The sequence below is a fragment of the Equus przewalskii genome, chromosome 1 (genome assembly GCF_037783145.1).
Source record: "Equus przewalskii isolate Varuska chromosome 1, EquPr2, whole genome shotgun sequence".
NCBI lineage: Eukaryota > Metazoa > Chordata > Mammalia > Perissodactyla > Equidae > Equus > Equus przewalskii.
Genome location: NC_091831.1, coordinates 61,566,156 through 61,581,037, shown reverse-complemented (window position 1 = coordinate 61,581,037; position 14,882 = coordinate 61,566,156). Strand labels below are relative to the sequence as shown.

At 54.0% G+C, this 14,882-nt stretch overlaps 1 protein-coding gene across 10 annotated transcripts; it reads right to left on the bottom strand.

Annotated features, from left to right (window-relative positions):
- Positions 1-60: 60 nt before the first annotated feature.
- On the bottom strand, positions 61-14,497 carry ZSWIM8 (zinc finger SWIM-type containing 8). Of its 10 annotated transcripts, none has more exons than XM_008517820.2 (26): positions 14,001-14,497; positions 11,433-11,586; positions 11,101-11,195; positions 10,752-10,924; positions 10,470-10,577; positions 10,278-10,359; positions 10,023-10,143; positions 9,422-9,623; positions 9,102-9,277; positions 7,749-8,742; positions 6,851-6,982; positions 6,532-6,711; positions 6,260-6,443; positions 5,951-6,049; positions 5,237-5,361; positions 4,552-4,792; positions 4,295-4,453; positions 3,977-4,205; positions 3,506-3,795; positions 3,122-3,345; positions 2,081-2,569; positions 1,664-1,847; positions 1,384-1,560; positions 1,104-1,223; positions 670-780; positions 61-538 (listed from the first exon to the last, which is right to left on the bottom strand). In XM_008517820.2, exons 1-26 carry the CDS (start codon positions 14,206-14,208, stop codon positions 78-80), a joined length of 5,718 nt encoding a protein of 1,905 aa, XP_008516042.2. In that variant the 5' UTR covers positions 14,209-14,497; the 3' UTR covers positions 61-77. The 10 variants fall into 10 exon arrangements, with proteins under 10 accessions (XP_008516042.2, XP_008516044.2, XP_008516047.2 ...); XM_008517822.2 differs by having other exon boundaries at positions 670-848; positions 14,001-14,491; XM_008517825.2 differs by having other exon boundaries at positions 623-848; positions 14,001-14,348.
- Positions 14,498-14,882: the final 385 nt, after the last annotated feature.

Genomic DNA, 14,882 nt, shown 5'->3' with positions numbered 1-14,882 from the left:
CTGCCTCATTTCAAGGTTCATCTGCACATGGAGGGAAAGAAGGGAAAGGCCCAGGCAGACTAGAGTAAAAAAGGAGTTTATATATTTATAAATGCCAAATAAATACCAGAGGCCACCCAACGCCCCCTCCCAGACAGGGCTGTCTCCCCCAACCCTAGGCTTCTAGGGTCTGAGACATCTTGGCCCCAAGCTACAGCCCAAGAGCAGCTGCCAGCCTGGGCTACCAGGGAACTGAGTGAGGATGGTCTGTCCAGCCAAGATTCACTCCCCCTTTGTGAGGGACCCCCATAGCCACAGGCCTGTGTCCCTGTATAGGGCCCTAGCGGGGCTAGACTCAGGGGGAGAAGGTGGTCATCTCGAGTGAGACCCGCTGCCACAGCTCCTTGGTCTGTTTGCTGCGCTTGAGGTTCTGCAGGATGTCGTTGAACTGCATCATGCCCATGGGTGTCAGGCAGAAGGCGCTGCGGGCACTGCGGATCGCATTCACAAAGTCGTCGTAGTCGGCAGGGGTCAGGTGAATCAAGCGGTGGTGGATGTACTGGAGGAGGATGTACAGAGGATGAGCCACTAAGCACAGAACTAGGCCCCTCCTCCCTTGCATGCTGGGTGAGCTGTTCCATGCCTGCCAAGGAGGTGCTCCACCCTGCTCCATACTTCCTGGGTTGTCACCTGCATGTATGCCTGTTGGCAGCGCTGCACCAGTTGGTGGAAGGCCGGGGCACGCAGGTGGTTGTGGGCATGAGCAGGGCTCAGCCGCTGCAGCGTCTCCATGACGATCTCCTGCAGCACAAACGGGCTCAGCACCCCCTTGGCTGCCCCCACACAGAACTGGTGCACGTAGTTCACTCCTGGGGGGCAGGGGGAGGGGCATGAGACGGGGGTGGCCACCTCTGCCCTAGGGACCCAACTTTTATCTCTCAGCTCTGGCCTGGCAGAGAGCCTCCCTCCACCCCAGGAGCTGAGGTAACCCCCCACCCCCCGCGCACGCACACATACCCGACCAAGGCCTCAACTCTGAGCAAGAGCTAGGAAGGAGGTCTGGGATAGGAAGGTGGGGGAAGTGGGTGGGGGCGGACAATGGTCCTGGGGAGGGGAGGTGTTACCCAGCTTTGCTGCCAGCCCCAGCAACCATTTGACATCATCAGTGTAGGGGGGGGAGCGGGAGAAGTTGTTGGGGTGATCATTGTGTGCCCGGCGACCCAGCATCTCCAGTGCCAGCATCCCTGGGAGAAAAAGATAGGCACATGGTGGGGCTGCATCCTCGACACTCTACCCCAACCTGGCACCTGACCCCATAATAAACTAAGAGGTATGGGGGGAGAGGTTACTGAAGAGCCTCTGGCACAACTGTAGGTGGGGGCACAGAAAGGGACTTCCTCTCACCAACACGGTAGGCAGCATGCAGGTGGTGTAGGCTGTGTGGGTTGACAGGCTGACTGTGCGTCTCTTCCTCGGGTGGTGGAAAACCCCCGCTCACCAGAGGGCTGGGCTGTGTGGTCAGGGCAGGCAGCGAGGCACCCTGGATGGCTGGAAATGTGGACGCTGGATGGACACTGCTCACTGAGAATGGGATGAAAGCCATTTAAGGACCTCGGAGACCAAAGAGGGGCAGAGAGAATTTCGTCCCTACCTCCACTGCCCAGTGTACCTCCCCTCCATTCACCTGTTCCCTGTCCCCACAACTCACAGGCCACACTGGTGGGCAGTGGGAGCCCTGGCTCTGTGTGGTAGGGATGTACTGTGATGGGTGCCATGGAAGGGACGGGGAAAGACACAGCAGTGGCAGCAAGTGAGGGAGGAGTCACTGAGTAAGGGTACTGAGCCCCCAGGAATGCAGGATGCACACCCTAGAGGCAAGGAGAAGACGACAAGATAAATTACATTAGGATGTAGCTCTTCCCTCTTCGTCTCACAACTGGGTATCCCTACTTTCTTAGTTAGGCTGCATCCCCCAGACTCCCACCAACTCACCAGGACTCTTGGAACAGCCCTATTATCCTCCCAGAGTATCCTACTCCAACCCCATGAACTCCCAATGTTCTCCCACGTGCCCAACCCCCCAGTAGAACATTGGTCTCACCTGTGGGTATGCAGAGCTGGGCACAGGGAAGACGGCAGGCCGGGGCATATGAGGCATGGGGTGGGCAGGGTGAGCTGGGTGGGTGAGGTATTGAGGGCTGCAGGGCAGGTGGGGCTGTAGAGCCGTGTAGGGGTGCAGGCCAGGGGAATGACCATGCCCCAGTCCTGGACCCGGATATAAACTGGACCCCACCGAGATGACTGGCACCACTGTGGCTGCTGCTGTCACTGCTGCTGCAGCCACTGTAACTGGCTCAGTCCCTGGGCCCCCCCTGCCCTCAGGCAGCCCCCGCCCAGCCTCCCCACCTGCCCTGATCCCACTGGCACTACAGCTTGTAGCCCCTTCACGGGCTGTGGATGAGCCACCTGCTGTTTGCTCATATAGCCAGAACCACTGGTGAGCAACCTCAAACAACACTTCGGGGTATACACCCCCACCCTTAGCCGCCTCTTCCACTGCCATGCAGGCCTTCTCCAACATCAGGTTATCCTGGAAGGGAGGGGCATAGAGGGTTAGCCGGGAAGGGCTTTACTCAGGGATGGTTTTAGATGACATTCCAATGCCTCCCTTAGAATTGGCTGGTTCTCTGGGAGGCATCAGAGGTCAGGGCCAATGCTCAAAGTCAGTGTCAGAGCAGTGAATGCTTCACACAGATACTGAACAAATAACTACTTGCTGACCAGTAGAAGTCAAGACCCAGGTTATAGTCCCAGTTACAAACTAAGTTAGCCACTCCCCCCAATCCAAGTCCCATTATCTCCCCTAAGTATTCCATCCTGGTGATCATCTTGGTCCCTGAACTACAGACCTCCATTTCCTTATCTGTAAAATAAGAATAATCCTAAACTCAGAGTTGTAAAGCAAAGGAAGTAACAGATGTGAAAACATATTAATACGTCAAGTGTCACTGTAAGAGGAAAAACTGAATAGTTTGTGAACTCCAGGATATGGGAATCAAGAGCTGGGTCATCAGCTTTTCCCATGCCCATCCTCCCTGCCCAGATGCCCCAAAGCAGGTCCCCGGACTGCCTGTAGAAATACCTGCTCCTTGCACTGCACCAGGGCCCGCTGGATCTCATTGGGGTTCAACGCATGGGCATGAGGGAGGCAGCTTAGGGCTAGCTCTGCTGCTGCCCTCACCATATTGGAATCTCGTGCCCGTGATGCCCTGTCAGCCAGGGATGCAACCTCAGGGGGCGTCAGGTGCCCATCCCAGCACTCTACCAGTATAGTCAGGGCTGCACTGCCAATCTCCATTGCCTGGCCTTCAGGGGAAGGAGAGAAATGCAGAGTGGGGTTAGCATAGCACCTCTGGGGAGTGGGAATGGTATCCCTCCTATCAGATTAATAATCCACAAGGATAATGCTCTTTTCTCTTATCAATTAACCCCCCCTCCCATACCTAAATCAAGACATTGGATTTACCTGTAATCCAGGAAACGTGGGAAGAATAGGTACGTGAGAGCCAGTTAGGAGAAACAAAGTTGTGCAGGCCAAGGGCATAAAGCCCAATCTCGAAGGCGCAAAGGTGCAGGTTGCGGTGAGGACCCTGGTGGCCCCCTGAGGAAGATGGATGTGTGAAAATGGAAGTGCTGCTGTTGCCTCCTGCCTTGATCAGCACTGTCTTCGCCAGCTCGAAGTAGAAGTGTGCAGCTGCCTCTGACGGCTGATTGGGTACATGGGGGGCATGACTCTCGGGACGGCGGCCCTTGTACCTGAAGGGGCAATGGGGTAGGGACGGGGATTGGGGTTTCTCTGAAATGGGTGTCCAGGTAGGTTGGGTAAGACTAGGGTATAAAAGTGAGGATGTTGCGGGGGACAATAGTTGGATTACACTAGGGATGTGGCTCTGAGGGTGAGCCAGATCAGAGGAGATGGGTATTTCTTCCCACTGACCTGCCAACTTCAACTGTCTTCGCCCGAGCCCCTCCACTGGCACTGGCCCGGCGACTTCCACTGGAGGATGAGGAGCCAAGGGAGTCCGAGGAAGAGCTGCTAATGCTGTCACTGTCCTGTCCTCGACCCCAGGAGGTAGGGGCCCAGCCCCCTCGAAGTGGCCTCCGGCTTAAGGTGGGAGAGCTATCTGATGTTGTTTCAGGGGCACTGCTGTCAATGCTGGCCATGCCTAACCCCACAAGACAAGTCAGTCTCAGAAGGCAGACTGCGACCGTCAGGAATATCCTTCCCTCCATGTCATCCCACAGGCTGGCATACCTGTGTGCTTCTTCTTAGGCCGCCCTGGGGAGCCCCAGCCCCGTCCATTGTAGCCTCCACGACTGCCAAGAGCCAAGCGGCTAGGAACCTTCCCTTCTGGCCTTGGGGTCAAAGCTGCCTCAGATGGGAGACCCTCACAGGGGGAATGTGGGGAACTCTCTAGGTGGGGAAAATAGGACACTGGGATGAGCCCAGGAAAGGGGATCCCAACATGACTCCATACCATTCATCCCCCCTGCCCAGTGCCCCCACCTCACCAGGCACATTCTTCTCTGTGAAGCCCTCAGCGGGGCCTGGCCCAGCCCCTGCCACACTCCCTGGCTGAGCAGGCCCTGCAGAGCCTGAGGTCAGTGGCTGCAGGGCCCCTGGGGCAGATGGGGCCCCATGCTTTGAAGGAGACCTCTGGCTGGCTGTGGCTGGGCGGCTAGATGAGTAGAACGAACTCAGTGTCTGTGGCTTATGCGTCTGGCTCTCTCGGTCCAAGAGTTTGTCTAAGATCTGGAGGACAGAGAAGCGGTGACAGGATGCCCTTTATCTCCTGACTTCTATTACCTTTCTTTCTCCTTGAAACAGCTTAAAACTATTTCCTCAGGAAGGCTTCCCCAGTTATAACTATAGAAGAACCTCCTGAAAGAGAGGCTGGGTTACATATCCTAGTGTCTTCTATAACACTTATCACAGGGCTGAGTATATTGATATTCAATAAATATTGAAATAAATGAATGAATGAACAAGTTACTTTATGCCCTTTGCTTCTCCTTCACCCCTTGCCCAAGCACTCCTATAAGAGTCATTGGTCTCTCTTGTTCTTTATGAGGTGTACCCAAGATTCTCCACTTATTTCTTTATGGGCAGAATAGACCTTTTCTCATTGTACTCCCAAGAAAGGTGGTAAAATCTGCTCTCTTTGCCTGTCAAAATCCCTGTATCTCAATCTCTTACCTTTTTGAGTTTGGCCTGGTCATCCTTGTAAGTGATCATTAGTGCCAATGCCAGGTCACCCTTCTCCCGACGTGTGCCTTCACATAAGAGGGGGTGCTCTGCCTCACTCACTGTTGTCTTCATGCCTGTGAGAAGGAGGAGCCCATGGGGACTCAGAATGGCCATAACTCCCAAGACAGCACAGATAAACAGGCCAGGGCTCCCCAGCCACCAGCATGTGAGGCAAGGAGTTCTCCTGGTCCAACTCACATCCCCTAGGGAAGGTCCCCATTGCCTATTATATCCAGCCTGAGCTCCGGTCTGCTTTTTAAGACCTTCATAACCTAGCCCACTCTACCTTCCCAGCATACCCATCACTTCAGAGAAGATGGACTCTCATTAAGATGTGATTGCCCCTGTGTAAACTTTACTCATAGTGTTTTTGTCCCCCTACCTAGAACTTAACTGATCTTTTAACCCACATTCCATATTCTACCTCCTTCCTGGGGCCTTTCCCTAGATTTCTGTTTTGCTGTCCTTCTAACACCCAACACCCATAGCACACATTTCTGCCCTAAATTCTTGACTGCTTCATAGGCATTACTTGGGTCATACATGTCATCCTGGCTTTCCCATTACCATAGAGCCCCTTCGGAACAAAGCCCATGCCTCATGTCCTTCAAGGCCCGAGCCAGGCTTAGCTCACAGACATGCTCAAGACACTGACAGACTCACCCAAGGCAGCAACTGCTGCTTCAAATCCCAGCTCCTCATCCCCAGGCATCTCATTGTTCCAGTTGCGACTTGGGGGCCGGGAACCCGTGGGGGAAACCACTGGATAAAAGTTGAGGTAAGTCAGGCAGATACAAGTAGCATGAAAAGAATGAAAGGGAGGGAACACAAGACCCTCATCATTCCAGACCCTCCCATGAAGCTGCCTCATGAGTCCTAAAGGCGATTCAGAGCTTTGGGGCTCTTGGTTTTTTCTTCAAGAAAGCTACCCCTACCCTAGTTCCTGATTTGCTGTAGAATCAGGCACCATACCTGGAGCACAGAGAACATCAAAGATGAAACTGGCCAACATGAGAGGCAAAACAGGCCGATAGTCACAGAGTGTCCCCTCCCGAAGTTCCTCTGCCCGGCACCGCATGGTACTCATCTCACTTGGACCCAAAGGAATCTTCTTGAGCAAAGCGGCCACCTCAGACTCCTGGTATGCCAGCTTCACCTAAGGGCACAGGAAGGACCATAGACCTCTAACAGCTCACTGGAGATCAATGGAGACTTCAGTACAAGGCTCAGACAGAATCTCTGACCTCCAAGGCCTTGGTAGAAGCTGGGGGCCTCTGGAGCTCCAAGGCAAACATGCCAACTCGGAAGGCCAGGTTGTGATGCTCTGGGCGCTCACTTAGCACTGTCAACAGGAAGGCTGCCTTGGTCAGGGTGTTGGTAGCCACCCAGGTCTGACGGCTTGTAGATACCTTGTTCTTCTTGCCCTAAAGAGGGAAGCACAAGGAGGCAGGCAGATGAGTCTGACTCACCTTGGTTGAGGGAGAAGGAAGCTCTCACTTGGGGTGGGGCATGGGAGAGGGTTAGGGATAAGTGGGGAGGGAAAAGGTGGGCGGTCTCTCTCACCTTGGCAGGGGGCGGCTCTACCTTGAGGTCAGGTGGGTTGGCTAGCAAATCCTGGGCAAGCTCCACAGTGAGACGGGAGGCCTCACTGCTGTAGCCATGTGCATGCAAGGCCTCAGCACAGGCAAATAATACCTGGAGAGAGGACATGGGCACCAGACATATTGAAGCCCCAACTTCCGGGGGCAGGACACCATACTCACTCATACAGCAAACATCCCCAGAGCACCTGCTATATATGTGGGCTCTATGCTGGTCCTGGGTGTACCACAGGAACTCACAGTCTGGTTAGAGAAACAAACACACAAACATACAAACCAGTGTGAAGCCAGCCGCTACTGGGAAAGGTCAAGAGGGGAGGTGAGTGGGATACCTTATTGGGACTTGGGGCAGAGAGGCAGTCTCAGGGAAGACTTCCTAGAGGAAGTGATCACTAAGATCTCTGAGACCTAAAGAAGGAATAGGAGCTAACCAGGTAAGGGAAGGGAAGAACATTCCAGGCAAAAAGGCCAATTTGTGCAAAAGTATGGATGCAAGAGAGAACATGGCAAGCCACAGGAATGGTGCAACTGACTGCAGTATAAGGGACAGAGTAGCTAGATGAGGCTGGAAAAGCAAAGATCAGACCAAACGGAGCCTCACAGGTCATGCCAAGGATCTTCATTTTTATCCTAAGGGCAATGGGAAACCACTGAAGAGTTTTAAGCAGCAGAGTGACACAATCAGATATTGCAGGAAAATCAATATGGAAGCAGTGAAGAGAATGGACTGCAAGCAGGGAAGCCAGTTAGGAGCCTGCTATAGGACTCGAATAGTCATGCTATGGTCCTGACACTCCCAACTAGAGCCAGATGGCCCCTCTCCCAGCTGTGGCTAAGGAGCACCCTCATAGTCCCCTCACCTCCATGCGGCTCTCCTGCTCCAGTGGCTTCAGCCCAGCAAACAGGTCGTGCTCCTCCCCAGCCCCGCCCTCGGCCTTCTCTTCCTCGCCCCCAGCCCCATCCTGGGCATTCAGATAATATGCCTGGTAGTCATCATCCTCCTCTCCAACAGCAGGGGCTGTCTCTTTGGTTTTGGGGAGCCCATTGCCACTCTCATCTGTGGAAGGGAGGTCATCCCGGGTACAGACCTCCCCAGGCAATAGGCCAGGGGGGCCAGCAGAGGCTGTGGGAGGCTCAGGCCCTTCTGAGAAGTACACGCCACCATCTTCTTCATAAGTATCTGGGGGTTCAGGAAGGAAGGTGGAAGGGCCTCGGGAGCCACCAGGGGGAGGGCAGGGTGGCGGGCTCTCAGGGAATCCGCCAAAGGTGCTGGCCTCTGCACCCAGGGCGAGGCTGCTATCATCCAGGCTCAACTCGGCCAGATCCGGCTCCAGGGAACTGTCTTCACTGCTCAGCCGTCGCTTGCTCCCACCGCCTGTGGAGCCCTTGCCCCCACTGCCAGCCCCACCCAGTGCCTTGGCTTTGCCCCCACCTGGACCCGTCTTATGCAGAGCCTTATCTCCCCCCTCAGCTGAGAGGCGGCGGGGACCCCGCTGCGATGAGGGGACCCCCTCACCCAATCCCTTGCGCTTTGCCCCAGGCTCCTTGGGCCGCACTGCTGGCTCAGCAGGAAGAGGGCGAGGCCGCTCCCGAGATTCCTCCAGGCCCCCAGATCGGGAGGCACTTGACCGAGGAGGCAGGGCTCGGGCCCAGCACAATGCCAGCTTCCGGTCAGTGCCGCTGTAGGTGACGCCGGGAAGTGGGTAAGCCTCTTCCCAGTTGAAGTAGCAGGCCTCCACTGCAGGCCGGAAGCCAGGGAAGAGCCGCTCCAGGGTCTTCTTGTGCTGTCCCCGCTTCACATTCTCAATCACCTTTAGTTGCCACTGGCGTAGTTGCACGCACAGTTCCCGGCGGCTGTGGGAACAAAGGGGAGGAGGCTGCGGAGGGCTATACTCTGCACCAAGAAGGGATGGGAGGGGATGGAGTAGGCATATATCCTGGAAGGGGGGCACAGGGAAGGACCTAGGGAAGCACTTTTTAAGCCCCACAGACATCACTCCAATACTTGTGAGTTTTAGAAAGTGGGTGCTATTTAAGGGAGAGAAGGAAGAAAGAAAAGCACTCATAAATCACTGGTAACCCTAATGCTCAGCACCTCCCATTGCCCTAGGACTAGAAGAATGTACGTCTTTATGTATACAAGGAGAAGAGGGCTCGGTCTGTCCTAGGCTGGCCCAGTCTCCAAGCTGTGGTGAGCTTAGGGGGAGACTCACCGCTGGGGGCTGAGTGCAGGGTCCAGCACAGCCAGCCTCCACAGTGTGACCATCTCGTCACACATGCTGGCACATGCATGGGCTGCCACCTCTGACTGCCCATTGCTACGGCCTGTGTGCCCACTGGCGCTGCTGTGTGAGGCTGAGGTGCGCACGCTGTACCACCAACCTGTTATCTGGAAACAAAGAGGGCTCTGAGATGAACCTAATAGCTTGGAGATAGAGTAGCCCTCCCCAGTGTCCCTGTCACCAAGAGGGGAATAAGGTTAAGAGAGGGAGAGAATGAACCACCATGGGGCTACCCAACTCTGGGGGATTACCTGTTCATAGGTGAGGCACTGGTCAGTGAGGATTTCCAACAAGGGAGCAGCATTGCTGTCCCTCCGTTTGAACATCTCCCGCACGATGCTAAGCAGGTTCCAGACGCCCTCTGGCTCACGGCCCCTCAGAGGGCGCAGCAGACATGCCCACTCAGCAGCAGCCGGAGGCTCCGTGGAAGACAAATACATGGAGTTCACATCACTGTGAAAGTAGCAAAGTGGAAAATGATGGCCCTAAGATGGGGCTGAATAAAGCAAGTGAAAGTGCAACAGGGCTTTGACACATAAGGCGCTCTGACCCAAAATAGAGAGTACAGGGAAAAAAGAACGTCCATGCCAAAAATTCTTAATCTCCCTCTGCCTCAATTTCCCAATCTCAAATGAAGAAAAATAGCTCCTGTTCTACCTAGCAGACCACTCTGTGACTACATAAAATTATAATTGTGCACTGATTTCATTAGTGACATCTTCTGTGTGCCAGGCACCGTACCAGTGCAGTGAATAAAAGGTGGAAGATGCAGGTATTAACAAAGTATCTATCAACAGCCTGAGAGATGCTCCCCTTCCACCACAGAAACAGGCATGAAAAGATCCAACTTACCTAAAGACCACAGGAGAGGGGCCACAGAACTTGTGCAGTGTCTTCTTGATGTTGTCAGTGAGTGTCGATTCATCCAAATACCAAGTACTCTGGTCGGAGGCTGACGGCCCTGCTGTGGGGTCTAGGGACGATAGGCAGTTAGTCACCTAGAGATAGGGGCCTGGATTTGCCTGACAACAGCAAGCCTTTAGTAAGTGGCACTCTGCGCTACCAGCTTGCTTTCTTCCTACTGCCCTTCTTTCTCACCACACTCACCTGGGGCTCCACACACTGTATTAATGGCTGTTGACTGGGAGGAGAGGAGTTCATCCAGGAGACGCTGGGCTGTAGGGAGGATCTGAGGAGGAAAGGGACAAAGGCATAGGTGACCCAGAGGCCTGGGCCTAACAGGAAGGCTGATATGCTGCCCTGGAGCTAGTTGGAGGAGGATGTGCCAACCTAACTCACCTGCTGAGGGAGCTCACTGATGAGGTACTGAGCAAACTTCTGCAACTGGTCCCTCTGCAGCCGAGACAGGGATTCTGAGACTGGGGCCCGCAGGCAGACTGCAGAAGCCTGAAGGGGTCAGAGAGAAATGGAACAACCTGAGAAAAGGCTCACTGATGCTGGAGCTGGGGACAGAGAGGCAGAGTAGGGGAGGCGAGGGGGCTCACATTGTGGCCAGGCATGCAGCAGAGAAGGGGGGGATGGAGCGTAGGATAGGGCCGGGATAAATTGGGAGGGCCTCACGTTGTGGATGCGGAAGAGACAGAGTGCCACGACGTGGGTGCACCATTTGGCCCCAGCCCCACAGGTGCAGCTGCAGGAAGTGACCCGGCAGCGGTCAAACATCACAGCCACATTGTAGGCCCCTTTAGGGGGGACCATCTGAGGTGGCACCACTGTAGCACTCAGGTGGAACCCTGGGGAGAAACATGGGTATGGTCAGGGAGAGCTGCCAAGACATAGGTCTCTGCCCTTGACCCTGGCCCTGCAGTTATTCAGACAACCTGCTCCAGCTTCTTGCAGTAGGTCCTTAATTCATAACCCAGGAGATAAGAAGAGCAGGAGGTACCACAGGGCATGGTGAGACTCTTACCTATCTGCAGTGGGTCCTTCACAGCCCTCATACGAAACAGCTGATCCCCTCGCTGGAACTCATCTGCACTGCCGTTGGCCAGGCAGGAATACAGCCTGGGAGTGAAGAAGACAATACAGCCACAACTCAGCAAATAACCTACAGACCCTGTCAGAGACCACAATGCCCTGGGCACTCTCTCTCCAGTGTCACTCCATCCAGGCTCTCCCTCCTCCCCTTGTCTTCTGCTTACCACAGCCCCAAATACAGTATCTCCTTTGTTCTACAGGAAGCCCAGCATATGGTGTGGAACATCAGGACCCCACTCCCAGCCATCAGTCCTTTAGCCTCACCGAATATCCTCTTCATTTTCAGGGAAGCTCCAAAAAGCAATTCGGAGCTGTAGCTGCTCAGGCACTGGTGGGTAAACTTTCTCCACCACTTCAAATGGGATATGAAATGCCACCTGTTTTGCTGACAGCTCCACCAATGGGATCACCAGTCCATCTTTGGAAACAAAGGTTGAGGTGAAGAGAAAGAGAAGGGGAAATGAAAAGGGCCATGATTACTTAGCACCAAGGCCTATGCCACATCTAGGGTCCCACCTTCACTAAGAAAGAGAGGGGAGGGGCCAGGGCCAGCCTGGTGGCACAGGGGTTAAGTGCGCACATTCCACTTTGGCGGCCCAGGGTTCGCCAGTTCGGATCCTGGGTGTGGACATGGGACCGCTTGGCAGGCAATGCTGTGGTAGGCCTCCCACATATAAAGTAGAGGGAGATGGGCATGGATGTTAGCTCAGGGCCAGTCTTCCTCAGCAAAAAGAGGAGGATTGGCGGCAGATGTTAGCTCAGAGCTAATCTTCCTCAAAAAAAAAAAAGAAAGAAAGAAAGAGAGAGAGGGGAGATTTGGATGAAATACCAAGGGGACCCTCCTGTCTGGATATACTAATCCTTAAGACTCCATCTGGGGGAGAGGAGCTAAACAATCCCTAGCCCACAGTCTGCTACCTAAGGTCTGAAACAGAGGATATCAGAAATATTCCAGAAACTCCTGACCAAACAGGTGTGTTCCAGGATCCTAGCAAGTAACCCCTCCCACATGGATTGGCATCTAATTTCCCATATACCTAGCACATTAGATTCATATTACATTGTTAATATCTCTCCTCTGGCATTCTCTTCTCTAACTGCTTTTTTTACTGTCGCTTTTTCTCTAGATGACTCCAGGCCTCCATCTAAAGTGGGAAGATAGGCCAGAGCCCAGAAGAGTTGAGAGAGGGACCTCCAGAAGCAAAAGAGCCTGCATTTCTTTTGGCACACCTGAACCCTGGCTTGCCACAATGGAAGCCTGGGGTGGGGTGGCGGTGGGGGGGCAGGGAATAGGTTATCCCAAGGGAACATAGCTGCTGCTCCTGGATCACCTGGAGAAGGATGAAGTTACCACTCAAAATTTCCCACACTGTTTTAATCAAAAAGCAGTGAAACACAACAGATTGCATATCTTACCAAACTGCTAGTCAGATTAGAAGACAGATCAGAAAATCATGGAGCTGAAAGGAACCTTTTTAAAAAAATTTTAATCTTCTTATCTTACAAGTGAGCAAGTGAAGGTAGCCCAGGAAGGAATGGGGAAATGACATGCTTTCCTAGATTTTAACCTATTCAGGTAGATAGCAATATATTGAAACTCTTCACTACCATCCTCACCATCTTCAGTTACTTCTCTCAAAATGAAGGAGCTCTAAGCCCCAAGGCTACCCACACATGCCAAAATGAAAGAAGGGAAAGGCCAGAGATGACCCAGAGTGAAAATGCCTATGATCTGCATGTGAGTGTGTGTGCATGTGTGTGTGTGTGTACATGTGTGAACACAGAGCATATACTATCTCTCCAGCTGAAGTCGAATACAACTCCTAAAAAGTGACACGTGTAAATTTCTCCCTGAACCAAAGGGATGCTAGGAATCTCTGGAGGGCAGTTTGGAAAACAGGACTCTTGGAATAGCCAGAGTAGACTCACAAATTAAACCCTTTAACTGCTGAAAAAAGTTTCTCTTGAGGCCCAGGACAAAAACTCCGCCATGAGAATGGCAGGGAAAGGATGTGGTGAGTCCCGAGCCTGAGGGGCTTCTCTTACCATTCTCCTTTCTATCTCCTTTAATAAAAGCAAAATCCTTCACAGCACTAATCAGTTAATTCCCTGAAAGACTCACAAATGAAAGAAACTCACGGTGAAAAGCAGGAAGAGTGTTTCATAAGGAGACTCCAGAGACAATTACCCACACTCTTTCCCAGGCCCCAGATGATGTAAAGCTGAGGCTCTAATCCAGCGGTCCCAGCCTTGGCTTCTGACAGATGTTCCATATGGCCAGGAACCAAGTCTCTGATCTAAACCTATGTGACATCTCCTCTCACAGGCCAGTTCACCACCACTTTCCTCTAAGTGGAGTCCCTTCGTAGTGCAACTGGGATCAGAGATCATCACCCTGAATCAAGGAGCTCCCAATGCACTTTGCAATGGGGTGACACACCTAAAGTGGTCACTTTTTCATAGTCTACTCTCTACTCACATCCTCTTATGTCTACTTTCTGGCTTGCCTCAGGCTAAACTCGGTAAGTATTCCCAAGTGTGAGAGGAGACTCTTCTCCCTTACCCCATTTCTAAGGCCAATGAACGACAAGAGATCTACTTTCTGTCGCTAATCTTATCCAACCCAGGATTTCCCAGCCATGACCCCAACACACACACACACACACACGCTGGTGTGGAAAAGCCAACCCCAGGAAGACCGGAAAAGCGAGTCCTGAAGTCTGTTCTAAGCTTGGGACAGCTCGTGGTCCGGGACAGCTCCTGAGCAGGGACAGCTCTCGAGCAAGACTGGAGCAGGGCCTGCCCGCTCCCTTCCCCCGCGCTCACCCTCACCTCGCATTCTGGTACCGCCACCGCCACCTCCACCGCCGCCGCCAGTGGGGGAATTGGGCCCCGCTGACTGTTTGCGCCATCCCCGCCAGTTCTGGCAGAGGCTCTCGGCCTCGGAGATGAAGGAACAGAGCGAATCCTCCTCAAAGCGGTCCGAATCCTCGAATGAGAAGCGCTCTCCATCCTCCCACTCCGCGAACATCAGCTCCATGGGGCCCGCACCCCCCTGGGCCGGGTCCCCCCCCGCGGATCCGGGGCCTGGGCCGCCGGCCGGGGGCTGAGGGGAGGCCCGGGGCCTGAGGGGCGAGCCGGGGCTGGGAGTGGCCGGGGCGCTCAGGGCGGCCGTCCCGGGCGAGGATTTCAGGCCTGAGAGAGATAAGGTACAGTGCCTCGCCCACCTGCGAGGTGCAAACAGGGATCGTGGCCAGTCTCGGAGACTCAGGGCCCGGACGAAGCGCTCGGCAGCCGGGGCCTCTCCTGGGCTGCGGCGCCGCCTCCCCCATCAGCTGATCTGAACTTCCGGCCGCGCCGGCCACCACCACTTCCGCCCTCGCGTGCTCCGCAACCCGACCGGGTACGGGCGGATGTAGGGGATCTGTTTGTTTAATTGCTGCATTTCCTGCTTTTTTTCCTCGAGCGCACCCTCAGATATCATTAGAGGAAGCCAACCCTCAAAGGTATACGAAATAACTACAGATCCCAGCGATAACTCGGAGTCCATAATGTCCCTAAGGAATAAACAGCCGCCACGCATGACGGGAATCGTAGGCTGTCAACAGACAACACAGAAATCACTGGGTGGAGTTACTGTCCCAACTCCGGATAGGCCCCGAGCCGCAACACATTGTGGGAATTGTAGTCCAGAAGCCTGCATTCCATAAGACT